The 14,940-nt window shown below is 44.9% G+C and overlaps 1 protein-coding gene across 3 annotated transcripts in view; it reads left to right on the top strand.

The window, feature by feature from the left end:
- The window catches only part of SRGAP1 (SLIT-ROBO Rho GTPase activating protein 1), a 277,626-nt gene that overhangs the window by 216,503 nt on the left and 46,183 nt on the right, over positions 1-14,940 (top strand). For 2 of the 3 annotated variants that reach the window (XM_036299100.1, XM_036299103.1), the window contains exons 9-12: positions 1,489-1,686; positions 4,836-4,920; positions 10,880-10,907; positions 14,653-14,755. In XM_036299100.1, the coding sequence (XP_036154993.1) occupies positions 1,489-1,686; positions 4,836-4,920; positions 10,880-10,907; positions 14,653-14,755 (414 nt within the window). The remainder of the gene's footprint in view (positions 1-1,488; positions 1,687-4,835; positions 4,921-10,879; positions 10,908-14,652; positions 14,756-14,940) is intronic. The other variant, XM_036299101.1, reaches the window with a different exon arrangement.

The raw sequence follows: 14,940 nt of genomic DNA, 5'->3' as shown, positions 1-14,940 counted from the left end.
TGCAATGTACTCTATTTCTTGATTGGAGTGGTGGTCATATAAGTGTTTATTTTGTGATATTCATCAAACCATACACTTACAGTCTGTGCATTTTTTAAAATATATTTTTATTATTGACTAGAGGTCCAGCACACAAAATCGTGCACAGGTAGGGTCCCTAGGCCTAGCCTGCAGTCAGGGCCATCTTCCACCCTCTCGCCAGTCCACAGTACCGCTCTGCCGCCACCCACCCTGGTTCCCTGTTCACCATCTGGTGATCAGAGCCTGCAGGGCGGGGGTGGGGGAGGGACCAAGAGGTGGTCCATGCACCTCATAGCAACTGGTCGAGCAGTCATTCTGGTCGTTATGCCACTATGGTCGCTGGGCTTTTATTATATAGGATTTTGGAGAAGGGAGAGAGAGAAACATTAATGATGAAAGGGAATCACTGATCAGCTACCTCCTGCACACTCCCTACTGGGGATTGAGCCTGCAACCCTGTCATGTGCCCTGATCAGGAATTGAATCGTGACCTCCTGGTTTATAAGTTGACTCTCAACCACTGAGCCATGCTGGCTGGGCTGTGCATTTTTCTATATGTAGTTTTACTTCAATTAAAAAGATTATTTTTAATAAATGTAATTGACAAAAAACTAAAAATGGAACTCACATTTGACCCAGTGATCATACTTCTAGGAATATATCCCAAGAAAACAGAAACCACAATCAGAAAGGATATATTTACCCCTATGTTCATAGCAGCACAATTTACCATAGCTAAGATTTGGAAACAGCCTAAGTGCCTATCAGCAGATGAGTGGATTAAAAAACTGTGGTACATCTACACAATGGAATACTATGCTGCAGTAAAAAAGAAGGAATTCTTACCATTTGTAATAGCATGGATGGACCTGGAGAGCATTATGCTAAGCGAAATAAGCCAGTCAGAGAAAGATAAATATCACATGATCTCATTCATTTGTGGAATATAATGAACAACATAAACTGATGAACAAAAACAGATCCAGAGACAGAGAAGCATCAAGCAGGATGTCAAACCTCAGAGGGAAGGTAGGGGAGGGTGGGGGTAAGGGGGAGAGATCAACCAAAGGACTTGTATGCATGAATATGAGCATAACCAATAGACACAGACACCAGGGGGGTGAAGGCATGAGTGGGGGGGGGGGGGGGATGTTGGGATAAGGACACATATGTAATACCTTAATCAATAAAGAGAGAAAAAAAATAAATGTAATTGAGTGAACACCCAGTGATACGTGAGATTTATAAGGACTCACACATAAAGTGATGTTCTCAGGATAATTTTGAAGAAAGCCTTTCCTTTATATTGGTGATATGAGGTATTGTTTACCTGACTCCCTAATAGACTCTGAACCTCTTGGGGCAGGTCCTGCGTCCTCATCTCTGCTGACAGAATGGATTCTCACTGCGTGTTTGTGGGATTCACGAAATTATGTACTAATGTGAGAAATACGTTCTTGTTCCCAGGTCAAGAAAACGACCGAAGCCACCTTGCAGACCATACAAGATATGGTCACCATCGAAGACTATGATGTTTCTGAATGCTTCCAGCACAGCCGCTCCACGGAGTCTGTGAAGTCCACCGTCTCTGAGACCTACCTGAGCAAGCCCAGCATCGCCAAAAGAAGAGCGAACCAGCAGGAGACTGAGCAGTTCTACTTCATGGTGCGTCTATTACAGGGGTGGGGAACCTTTTTTCTGCCAAGGGCCATTTGGATATTTATAACATCATTCATGGGCCATACAAAATTATCAACTTAAAAATTAGCCTGCTACATTTGGTCAAACATTTAATTAACTCATCCCTAATGCCTTCGCAGGACCAGACCCAATAATTTCGCAGGCCTTATACAGTCCTTGGGCCGGACATTTCCCACCCATCTATTGCTTCCCTAGCCACGCTTGGAGCTTAGATCTGGGATCCCCAAACACTGCTTCTGGAATTCCATTAGAATCACCTAGGTCCTTTACTAAAATACTAGAGGCCCGGTGCACAAAAATTTGTGCATTCGGGGGGTGGGGGGGGGGGGGTCCCTCAGCCCGGCCTGTGCCCTCTCGCAGTCTGGGACCCCTCGGGAGATAATGACCTGCTGGCTTAGGCCTGCTCCCGGGTGGCAGAGGGCAGGCCTAATCCCTAGGTGCAGCCCCTGGTCAGGCTCAGAGCAGGGCCCATTGGGGAGTTGGGGCGCCACCCCCTGTCGTGCACAGAGCAGGGCAGATCGGGAGGTTGCGATGCCACCCTCAGTCACGCTCAGGGTAGGGCCGATTGGGGGGTTGGGGCACCGCCCCCTGTCACTCTCAAGGCAGGGTCGATGGGGAGGTTGCGGCACCACCCCCGTCACGCACAGAGCAGGCCCAATCAGGGGGTTGGGGCGCTGCCCCCTGTCATGCACAGAGCAGGGCCCATCAGGGGATTGGGGAGCTCCCCCTGTCACACACAGAGCAGGGCCAATCAGGGGGTTGGGGCGCCGCCCTCTATCACCCACAGAGCAGGGCCAATCAGGGGGTTGGGGCGCCACCACTGTCATACTCAGGGCAGGGCCGATGGGGAGGTTATGGCTCTACCCCATCACTCACAGAGCAGGGCCCATGGGGGGGTGGGGGTTGGGGTGCCGCCACTCGCACACTCAGGGCAGGGCCCATGGGGAGGTTATGGCTCTACCCTGTCACACACAGAGCAGGGCCCGTGGGGGGTGGTTGGGGTGCCGCACCCCATCACACACAGAGCAGGGCCCGTGGGGTGGGGGCGTTGGGGCGCCGCACCCTGTCACACACAGAGCCGCAGGGCGATCAGGGGGTTGGGGAGCTCCCCCCTATCAGGGACAGAGCAGGGCCGATCAGGGGGTTGGGGCGCCTTCCCCTGTCAGGCACAGAGCAGGGCCGATAGGGAGGTTGTGGCCCCGCCCCCTGTCACACACAGAGCCGCAGGGTGATCAGGGGGTTTGGGCGTTGCCCCCTGTCACGCTGATCCCGGTGCTGGGAGGCATATTACCCTTTTACTATATAGACTAGAGGCCTAGTGCATGGGTGGGGGCTGGCTGGTTTTCCCTGAAGGGTGTCCTGGATCAGGGTGGGGGTCCCCACTGGGGTGCCTGGCCAGCCTGGGTGAGGGAATGATGGCTGTTTGCAGCTGGTCACACACCCTTCAGGGTGGGGATCCCCACTGGGATGCCTGGCCAGCCTGGATGAGGGGATGATGGCTGTTTGCAGCTGGTCACACACCCTTCAGGGTGGGGGTCCCCACTGGGGTGCCTGGCCAGTCTGGGTGAGGGGCTGAGGGCTATTTTCAGGCTGGGACTGAAGCTCCCAACTGCTCTTTTTTTTCTTTTTCTTTTTATTCTGGGCCAGCTTTAGCTCTGAGGCTCCAGCTCTGAGGCCTCTGCTGCTGAAAGCAGGTATCTGGTTTGTTTAGGTTCTATAATCGAAACTCTGTATCAACTTCAGCTCTGAGATCCCGGCTCGCTGAAAGCTGGTTTCTGGGGTTTTGTTTAGCTTCTATATTTGTTGCAATGTTTCTTAAACTGCAGGCTCAGAGGCCAACAAGGCAGGCGGGGAACGTTGGAGTCCTCCGTCACTGAAGCAAGCAAGCCTCATGTTAGTTTCAAGCTGCCTGGCTGCCGGTCGCCATCTTGGCTGGCAGTTAATTTGCATATCTCGCTGATTAGCCAATGGGAAGGGTAGCGGTCATACGCCAATTACCATGTTTCTCTTTTATTAGATAGGACTAGAGGCCTTGTGCATGAAATTTCTGCATGGGTAGGGTCCCTAGACCTGGCCAGCAATCAGGGCCAATCAGGTACCCTGGTTCCCCTCCTCCCCACCTCCCGGCCTCCCCACCTCCTCCTTCCCTTGTTCCCTCAGCTCCCCACCGCCACTGCAGCTGGTTGTCTGTCATGTTCCGTGGTGCCCCCTGATGGTCAGCACATGTCATAGCAAGCGATCAAACTCCTGAGGGGACAATTTGCACATTAGCCTTTTATTATATAGGAAGGGCCCCTGTCTACCCTCAGGGTTTCTGATTCAGTCCATCTGGAATAGGTCTTAGGAGTTAGTACTTTTTCAAAGCTCCTCAAGTAATTCTGATATACAGACACATTTAAAGAGGACAGCACTAAAATAGAACTTTTAAACTTTGATGGAAACACGTGTCCCCAGGAGAACTTATTAAAATGTAGGTTCTGGGTTCGATAGGTCTGGGGAGAGAGGGACCTGAGGGTCTGCACCTCAAACAGGCTCCCATCAGACCACACTTTGAATAGCAGGGGTCTAGGATCTACACGATAAAAGCAGCTGGATTCTAGGTAGCCTACGGGATGTCCCTTGACATGGAATATATTTTTAATATATTTTTATGGATTTCAGAGAGGGAGAAAGAGATAGAAACATCAATGATGAGAACCATTAATTGGCTGCCTCCTGCACCCCTCACACTTGGGATCAAGCCTGCAACATAGGCATGTGTCCTTGACCGGGAATCAAACCATGACCTCCTGGTTCAACCACTGAGCCACATCAGCTGAGCTTGAATTTTTTTGTTGTTGTTGTTAATCCTCACCCGAGGATATTTTTCCATTGATTTTTAGGGAGAGTGGAAGACGGAAAGAGAGGGAAACATCGATGTGAGAGAAACACATTGATTGGTTGCCTCCTGCACTCGCCCCAACCGGGGAGAAGTCTGCAACCAAGGTACATGCCCTTGACTGGAATCAAACCCGGGACCCTTTAGTCTGCAGGTCGATGCTCTATCCACTGAGCCAAACTGGCGAGGGCTTGAAAATCTTTTTAAAGTTAAAAATGACTCTTTCCTTTTGCAGAAACTCAGAGAATATTTGGAAGGTAGTAATCTCATCACCAAACTTCAAGCCAAGCATGACTTGTTGCAGAGGACCCTCGGAGAAGGTCAGTTGTGTGAAGTAGATGGGAAGGTGACGTGGATTATATATATCGTATCCTGTATGTATCCCGTGAAGTGTGTGGATGGGGGATTTGTGCTTTAAGAAGCAGAGGACACCGTTTGTTTAGATTTGGCTTTGTCTGTTTCTGGAATTACCAAGTTCTCCCTGGAACTGTTTTCTTTATGAGCTTGGCGCTAACCTTGAGGAAGAACAGGGAAATCTAGGGAGGGCTGAACAGCCACCACTGAGCTCTCGAGGGAGGATCTGCAGAGCAGGCTGCTCCTAACCATAGAGAAGTCAGAAGGAGCTGCATCAGCCCCCACCTGTGACCCCCCTCGCCCCTCCCTCCACCCACGGCACTTCCTCCCTTCTTGGACTTTCCCACCCCTCCAGCCCCACCCATTTGTTTTATTGGGCCAATATTTTTGTCCCATTGAATGCCTTTTTCGACTCTGGAAACCAGTAAAACCAGTTCAGGTGACTTTTTCTTTCTGTAGGCATTGGTTTTAGTGAAGAAATAACCTAACTAAATGTATTGTTCTATCTGATAATAGCAAAAAACACAATAGTTACCACTTATAAGGCTTTCTCTGTGTCAGTCATTGTTCTGAGCTGCATATTTTACTGGACACTATAAATTTCAGATGAGAAAAGTGAGCAGGGATAAGGATTATAGGCAAAAGGGGCTATATAAATGTTGGCTATTTTTCTATCTTCAGGAAATTTAAAAGGGAAAATTAATATAAGCAAAGTCTCTGTCTTAAGTGCCTCATAGTCTGTAACTTTAATTATCTTTTATTCATATTCGATCCTGCTAGAAGTTATAAAAAGTGAAAGAGAATATGTATGGAAGTGGGAAATGAGGGGACTGGGTTGTGGGAGAAACTCAGGACAAAAACCGATTACTCCTGTTTGATGTAAATTCTTGCATCCTACCATTCTAGAAACTTCCTTACCCATAAAGAAGTTTTTCTATCACTTTATTTCCTTGTTTTCCCCAAAGGACCTATTATCCTCAGGGAATTGGTACACAGAAAAAGGTCATCATGACCTATGGCTCCTTGTATTACAGTGAGGATGCCAGACTCTAAGCTAAAAGGCCAATTTCACTTGGAAAAAATTAACATTTAAACTACTAAAAAGTGTCTTAAAAAAATAAAATAACCAAACACAATGTATGAACTTTCATTTGACTCTGAATCCAAAAGCAAAAGTTATAAAAGGCATTTCCAAGACAACTTGGGAAATTTAAATATAGACTGTTAGATGATATTATTGAATTAATATTAATTTTCTTATATATGGTGGTGTGGTGATGAAGGACAAGAACCTTATTCTTAAGAAATGCTTGCTCAGTGTCATAATGTTTGCAACTTACTTTCCAAATGGCTCAGGAAAAGAGAGAGAGAGAAAGCTCAATAAGGCTAATGTGACAAAACGTTTTCAATTGGGAAATCTAAGTGAAGGACACATGAATGTTCCCTGTACTAGTCTTTCAGCTCTTCTGTAACTGAGGTTTCAGCTTTTAGAAAACAAGACCTTTTTATCCTTTGAATTGTTCTACCATAGCAGTTGTGTCCCAGTTTTTCCTCTTTTCCCCTTCACAGTATCAGTCTTCTTTTCCCCTCCATCTTCTACAACTGCCTGATATTTCACTGGTGCCCCAAGATCAGCTGCCAGACCCAAAGCATAGGTTATCATACGTGTAGATGAATATTTAGGCACAGAGTCCTTCCCTGGCGGACTGGATACCACCTTAGAAATTGCGAGCTGGACGGAATTAAGCAGAGGGTGAATTCATTCTTGGCACCGCATGCAGACATGTGTGTTAATACGCTTGGGATCTCATTCTGAAACTTTTATGGAACTCATTCTACACAGATTCCCTTATGTTCCGGGAGAGAGAGCCCCACTGGTTAATATTCTTTTACATGCCATTATTAGCTAGGGCTGTATTTTAGCCAATTTGCTGAATCCATGCTCCAGATTCTCTTTCGCTGCTGAGCTGTGTACCTTATGAACTCTAAGCCAGGATTTCTTTCCTTTGGAATTCCTTTCAGTCATTTCCAGTGTCCTAGTGACACAAGCTGTGACAGGTGTCCCAGGCCTTCCCGGACGAGATTTATTCTGCATGTGACACTGGACACTTCCCACCCAGTGGCAGCAGGCACACTGGCCTCTGCCCGCCGGTGGCAGACCTCTCTGCTTCCGGGCCTGCCCCACGTGGAGGCTTGGCAGCACCCCAGTTGTTGGTCACTGCCTGGGGCTGACACTGGCAGCTTTGCCCAGAGAAAAACTAAGCATGAAGAACACGCCCCACCTTTTAGCTGACCATTGTGAGCCTGCTGGCTTTCTATGCAGCCCTGTTCGTGTTAATAGGCTTACACCGAAGGACAGTAGGAGAGTTTGTGGCGCCTGTCCCACAGTGAGATAATTCAGCCGCAAGCCCTTATGGAGGAACCCAAGGCTAGGTTTGGCTAAGTTAAGTTAGTAGCACAGGATCAGACGGTGTGCTTGGGACAGCCCTGACTTTTTATATAGAAATCATATCTCTGACTTATACCGGCCCCACGGCTCCAGAAACTGCCTTCGTCGTAAAAACAAATAGAGCCTAACCCAGGATTTCGCAGTTGATCGTACACGGCCGAAACTATAACTGCAGACATGTGTTTGGCCTGTCTTGCTGCTCACTTTTGGCAGGCTACCAGTGACCGAATACATCCTTTGATTTACAACATTTCTGAGCAACTACATTAGGCTCTTAAAGTGGCACCATCAAAATTCAGAATTCCAAATCTTTGAAAACTATCGAGATAGAAAGAAACATCATGAGCTGTTAAGACCAAAGTCGTCATCATCTTCTTCATCCTTCAGCAACCCGTAACATCCTTTTGTAATATCATTTGTTTTCAAATTGGAGAAGTTCAGTTGAGCCCAGTCAGTGAACACAGAAACCTTTTTCCTTTTTAGTAATGAGCCCTCGTGTTCACATTGGCTTCTTAGTCTGCAACGCTTGGAATTAAGGGGATGTAAGTATCAGTGCAGTGCTTGCAAAGCACAGAAAGTCTGACTGGAAGCTGAGTTCCATGTTATATTATTTCAAGCGTCGGGCGTGAGATTTCTGACAAAGGAATCACATAGGTTATCTTCACACTGTCTTAAGACTCCTGTCTTTAAGTAGGAGTACAAATATACTTTCAAAAGAGAAGATTATTGTAAGCAATTGATTTTTAGAAAAGCCCTGCAGTAATTGATATTAAAGAAGAAAAGGGACTGGGAAATAATGGCAGGAGTCCTGATCAGTCATTCATTAGGGACCTTCGTTTTGTTTGAGTTGTGCACATGTTAAATATTTTATTTAATTGGTTTTTTTAAATATCAAATGGCCATCAGACTGTATTTTAGTTTTCCCTGATATTCTATGGAGAAAAAATACATTTAAAAATAATTTACTTCCTAATTCTCAAGTGAAAATGTAAGAGTGGGCAAATTGGGTGTTCATATCAAGAACAAGATAATCCTGAGTCATTTTTTTCCCCTCCAAATGGCATGTATTAGGGGAAAGGGGGAATGAGTTGTCTGTTCTTTTTAATAATTAAGTAACCTTCCAAAGGAAATGATTGAAATCGAATCTTCTGACCACTGGAAGCTTTCACACTTCTCTGGGAAGCAGGTTCTTCTAAGCTTGTGTGTTATTGATCTATTAATGATGATACTGATTAAAAAATAAAACCTCATTCATCAGTTGAGACACACTCTGTACTATTTGCCGAAGAAAATGGATGTGGTGGTGGCGGTTATTCTATGGAGGCTAGTCCTTGCAAAGCTTGCTCATGGTTCATTAATCAAAATGCATCTTTCACAGGTTTTTAATTTTTTATCTCATACTATTAACCATGGATGGATGGAGCAAAATGATCTTAAGCCATTTTATATATGATCTTTTTCCAACTCAAGAGAACGTTTGGTTGGGATATTTTAACAAAAATAGCAAAGTATTTATTAAACTTATTTCATCATTTTGTTAAATTTATCAAACCTTCGGTAGTTCATATTTAGCCATATGGAGCAGATGGAGGTGTAAGGCATAATCCGTACCTTTCTTCTGGGGTCTTACTAAGTATTTGATGGCGGGGGGGGGGGGGGGGGGGGGGGGAAGACTTACAATTTGTTACAATATGTTACTTGGGAGCTCCGGTCTAGAATTAAAACAAACCTGGACCCTAGTGCCAGACCCATCACATACTCACAGCATGACCTTAGGCAAGTCTCTTGCCTTCTCTATGTCCAGTCTCTTATGTAAAATAACAATAATAATACTAATACCTACTCAATAGCATTGTTTTGAAAGTTGTGAATTAATACATAGAAAGTGCTTCCAACAGCACCAAAATAAATGTGTAGATATCATTGCTGTCTTTATTGTTGTTACTAGGTAGTTTATATCATCCCTTTATGTTATAATAAAGTATGCAACATGACAGAATACAATACAACACAAGCCAGATAGTTCCTCAACCCTTTCCTCATCCTAATGCTCACCCTGGGTGATCTCGGGTAGGTCCCATAGCCCCAGCACAACAGAAATGGCAGTGACTCTCAAATGTTAGTCACCAGCCCTGCCTGTTCTCTGAACTCTAACTCTGTACAGCCAGCTTCATGCTGAAGGATATCCCATAGGTACCACATGCCACACTCAGCTCACTGTCTGCCATGCCCACTTCCTGATAGACCTTCTCCCACTCACAATGAGCTTTAAATTATTCTAGAGTTCTTTTTTTTCTTCTCCCCAAAAAGTAGCAGAAGGCCAGGAAAGGAAGGGACTTACATTAAATGGTAGCAGGGGAAAATCTAATTCTTTTCCTTACCCTTCACCCGCCCCTCCAAATCATGGCAAAACCCTGGATCTGCCAACAGTGGCCTGGATCTGTATTGAAAAGGTATTTTCTGATATTAAATGTTGCTTCCTGTTTAGTAAATAGATATTCATGGAAAACTTTGTATTACTTAGTTATTGAAAAGCAGATAATAGAGTAAAAGTCTCTTTCGCAGCCTGAGAGTATTCACTTACCATTCCCAATAAGCCAGCTTTGTCTGCTGTTGTTATATTGGCCCTGCCCTAAAGTCTGAGTCACTGGCTCACCTGTTTGTGCTACAACAACATGACCATTCTCTGCCAAGCTATATCTTCAAGCTGTTTGAGGACCATATCATCATTTTACAAACAAAACCAGTTGAATGGCTCACTTTCCCACACCCCTTCCCACAGCTCCACCCTAAATGTAAGAAAGAGCAGACAGCAACCACAGACACATTCAGACTTGAAATTAGCACAGTTTGTAGGAACACCACAAATATAGAGAGCTGTTATTTAAAACAAGTCAAGAAGTCTGAGAGGACTTTTAGCTTACAAGTTGGTGGAATGTAGCGTAATTTAATCTCCTTCTACTTTAATATCTGCAAATGTCATTTCTGATTAGAAAATGCAATGCCTCTCCCCGATTTCATATTATAGAAAGAACACCAATGTAATCCAAAGGAAATTGAGTTCTCCCAATCCTGTGTAACCCCTACTTCTCCCCCATGAGGTGACAATCAAGCCAGAGGGAATAACCAACATTCTGGGATATGTTTTATTTGTATTTCATCCTTGAACTTATAGTTAAGATCAAGCAGTCACTTCTTATTTAAGTAAATTAATAGCCCTGCCTCAAATTGCCAAGTAAAACATGTTTTCCAACCTATAGAATTTATTAAATTTTATGTATAGATTTTATGAAATATTTACTTTGTATTATTTGCCTATCACTATTTGCAACCCTCATGTTTTCCGCCATAAATTGTGTAAGTTATTATAAACTCAGAATTTTAAAATAGTGGACAGATGATACAAAACATTACCAAATGCGTTCCACGGATTCCATTCCATTTACTTCCTTTGGTTTTGTTTTTTTTCCCTGCAGGTCATAGAGCTGAGTATATGACTACAAGGTAGGAAAACATTTTATCATAACCCATGTTGCGTCTCACTCACTTTTTCCTTTAACAAGAAGCAGCCGTTTAAATGCAAGAATGAACATACTCTGTTAATGACCGTGGAAGATAGTTTGGGCTTGACAAAACACAGTAATGTGAAATGTTTGAGGTTCTCACAAAACAGGATTTGCTCTGGCGGACCCGAGGATTTCCCAAAGGAACCGTAAAGCTCTTTAATGAGCAGACTCAGAAAAACGACCTCAATTGAATGGGTTTGTTTTATCTAATCAGAACACTTACAAGTTTCTAGAAAAAGTCCGAGAAGACTGTTGATAATTTAATTAACAAGCAACACTAGGTGCATATCTACTGTGTTAGCAAATAGGAAGTCTGATTAGTTGCATCCTGTGCCTGCTTTCCCTCATGTTGGACAAAAATCAGAGCTATGTTCAATACTCTCAGGACTTTAGCTCTCTACTCCTTTTAGGTTCACGTGAAAGATTTAACTTTTAATGCCTATAACCATATTTCCTTTCCATTCTTTTTTTTTTTCAATTCATGAAAGGATTTTGAAACTAGTGCTGAGAAAGAAAAGCCTTTTCGGAAGCCGATTCTGATTTGAGTTGGGGAACGTTTACGGCAACTTTTATTTGTCTGTGTTCACATTTGCGCAACAGCCAGAGATCATTCTGATTGACACAGCAAGATGACACTTTTGAAGTTGAGTTCTCTTGGAGGTGCAAGGCAGTCAGGACACCGGTGTCCCTGTTGCAGTCATTGGCAAGTCAATGTTCAAGGCTCTATAACGTTCCCGCTGGGTCATTTATTCAAAAGGAAACCCTCTTACTTTTTGGTGAACCAATTCCGAAGATACAGCTACTGACTTGTCAAAACTTGACAAAAATACTGAGGTGTTTCTTTCCCATATCAGTGACAAAGAGGAATAGTACCTCTACATAGTAATATGCGGCTTATGGAGCTTTTTTACATATAGTATCTCTTTGCCTTATCAACTCTTTTACCCGTTGTTTCTAAATTATAATTAATGTAAGGCACTTCAAGAATTTTTTTTTCCAAAAGGAAGGAATGCAAACATAGTAATTTTCAGTGAGAACTGTGCTTGCTGAATGGACTCGATACTCACATCCCTCTGACGGGCACCTTCTCTCCTCCACGTGGGCAGCCTACAGAGGCAGCCAGGTTACTGGGAAGGTGTGTGGCAAGCACACACCCAGAACGCGTCAGACCATGTTGAATGGCCCTGGCTTTGAGCAGTCTGCCTGATAAGCTCCCTAGGCCCTGGGAAGTGGCCTTGATAAGCGCTCAGGCAGCTTGTTTTCATTTCAAGTTGCTTTCACAGCGTTAGTATCTCCACATTTGCCTCACTTTAGGACTGTTGGGAGAGGCGGTTTTCAGGCGTTTGGTAGAAAACTCAAAAGACATCCCTGTAGTAGCCCCAGCAACGGGTTACTCTGCATCTCCAGGTCGTGCAGGAACAGTTGTCCGGTGCCACTGGGGGCTCGGCTCCAGCTACAAGTTTGCTTGTCCCATGAATCAGTGACCAAACAAAACGAGCCTGTGTTCGTATCGTCCTAGCTTGGTCAGCTGCTCCAGATATCATCAGATGTGAAGTTCTGTTGGGCTTTGTAATAACCGCGCCTTCTAGTTTTTATTTGATGCTTTGATGTCTTGGAGTCATGCTGACTCTGAAGGGACTGCCCCTCTGAGGGTCAGCCAATTCCTGGAGATAGTAAAGGGCTTGCTTGCAAGCGTGCCGTTTGCATACAAACCAACCAATCCAGAGCCCGTGCCTGCAGCTACTTCCTTCATGGCGCTTTGACATCAGGGCCACTATTCTCCCTCCCACTCACCCAAAGGCCAGGAACCAGACAACCAGGGACAGTTCCCAGGCCCATGGCCCACCCAGGTTATTCAGACTAGCCCATCTGAAACCTGTTTACCTGCCTTGGCTGTTCCCTCCCACGGGAACCACAACAAAGGCTCCTGCCCACATTCTCCCTGGCTCCCTCGTCTCCTGACCAGCCCAGGTGCCCCCAGGTGGGCTGCCCCTCCTCTGAGAATTGGGAGCAGTAGAAACCGTCTTTCGTCTTTTCAATGGCAGTTGTCTTCTGATCTGTTGGGCTCATCAAACCTCAATAGAAATAAAGTCTGCGTTTTAAAACACTCCCAAAATAATGAAAGGGGTGGATAAAATGAAGCTCATGTGGTTAAACTCTTTGGTGGGCACCTTCTTTTTAAATCTACCAGATCCTTTCCTCTGTGGACGGCCCAGGATTCAGTGTATAAAAGAGATTTCAAACGTTTCAGCTGCAGCAGATTATTACATGCTGCCTGCTATGAGTTTCCCTGTTTGCTTCTGGACATTTGCCCCTTTCACCTCTCAAGCACCGTGGGGCTCAGGTTACTGCTGTTGATTGCAGTGGTGATATCCTATGAAGCTGGGTGGGCCTCCATGTAAATTCCCCCGGATTTTCTTTCCAAACTGGCCTTCCTAAACTTTAATGAGCTCAAATTCTCCCTAGAGAGTTTGCCGCTTAACGAAGGGCTTTACCTGACTTCCAGGTGATGGAGATCCTTCCACCTAAAAAATTTACATTGGAATGTCCACAGAGAGAGGTCTAGGGACTCTTGAGTCGTGTGTTTCATTCAGCACAGTTGTAGAAGTTGAGTCGGATAATCCTGGGCCTCTTTGCTCTAAAGGGAGAGGACAGAAAAGGTTCCCTCGCCCGTGACAGAGCAAGATGCTACAAGGTTTCTAAAGAGGGTACAGGTTGCACGGTGTGCACACGCCAGAGACGGGCTTATCCACCAGAGCACACAGACGAGATGGAGGGAGTCCAGAACAGAAAGGACTGGTACATCCCAATACTCTACACATATTTAGGTGGTGAGGCAGTGTAGCCTTAGAGAAATAACGATTCACATGAGTGTGTACACCCCTTCCCAAGAAATTGCATTGAAACCCAACTCCATCTTTTCACTCGTGATCCATTAACAGCTACTTTTGCATAAAATCAAATCCCATTAACAGCTGAGGGATATTGAACAGATATGATGTTATTTGCATCGAAGCATTATGTTGTAACTAAAAATAGGATCTTTCATTTCTCATGTTGGGATCTATCAGAGCCCTAATTTTTATGACCTGCCGTATGCTCTGTGTGACTTGTAAGCTAAATAACACAAATCACAAACCTTGGTTTGTAACACTTGGCCAAATAGTTCTCAGTTCCATTTAGTGATGCTTATCTTTTTCTAATTTATTATTGATTTTAGAGAGAAAGGCAGGGAGAAGGGGAGAGAAAGGGGGGAAAAATACATTGTGAGAGAGAAACATCCCTCAGTTGCCTCCCGCACGCACCCTGATCAGGGATCGAACCCGAAACCTGTGTATGTGCCTTGGCTGGGAATGGAGCCCTCACCCTTAGAGTGTACGGGAGGACACGCCAACCAACTGGGCCACACCAGCCAGGGCGGTGCTTATCATTTTTAAACAAACTAGTAAACAAATGTGGACTGCCACACGCGAGAAAAGAGTGGTCTGGACGAATAGCTTGTATGGCTTGTGATGCAAAAATAAAAGTAAATACATAGGAAAGGGGGAGGACTCTTTTCCCCGAGGGTGAGGGTGGCGAAGGAACATGGAATTCCTGTGTTTTGTAATTTTGATGTGACCTATGGGTGTTTCGTCTGTTGTTTGATTTCTGCCATGCTCAGTAATTATATTCCCTTCCCTTAGGCCTCCAAATGTTCCCCCTAAGCCCCAGAAACACAGGAAGTCCAGACCCCGCTCACAGTATAATGCTAAGTTGTTTAATGGGGATTTGGAAACATTCGTCAAGGTACTGGCACCAGCCATCTGGGTGGCTGATCTCCATGCTTCTTACTATAATGGTCTCAGCCTCTCATAAAAGGAGGCAGGTCATTATGTCCAAGTCTGTCCTGGGGCTCTTTGCTTTCCCAGAAAATCAATATAATATTTCCTGAAGTCAGAGAGAAAAGAATATTTGGTTTGAGTGCCTTCAGA

This window comes from Myotis myotis, unplaced genomic scaffold, assembly GCF_014108235.1.
Source record: "Myotis myotis isolate mMyoMyo1 unplaced genomic scaffold, mMyoMyo1.p scaffold_m19_p_3, whole genome shotgun sequence".
Classification (NCBI taxonomy): Eukaryota; Metazoa; Chordata; class Mammalia; order Chiroptera; family Vespertilionidae; genus Myotis; species Myotis myotis.
Note: the sequence above shows the minus strand (reverse complement) of the source record. Positions and strands in the feature narration are given on the sequence as shown.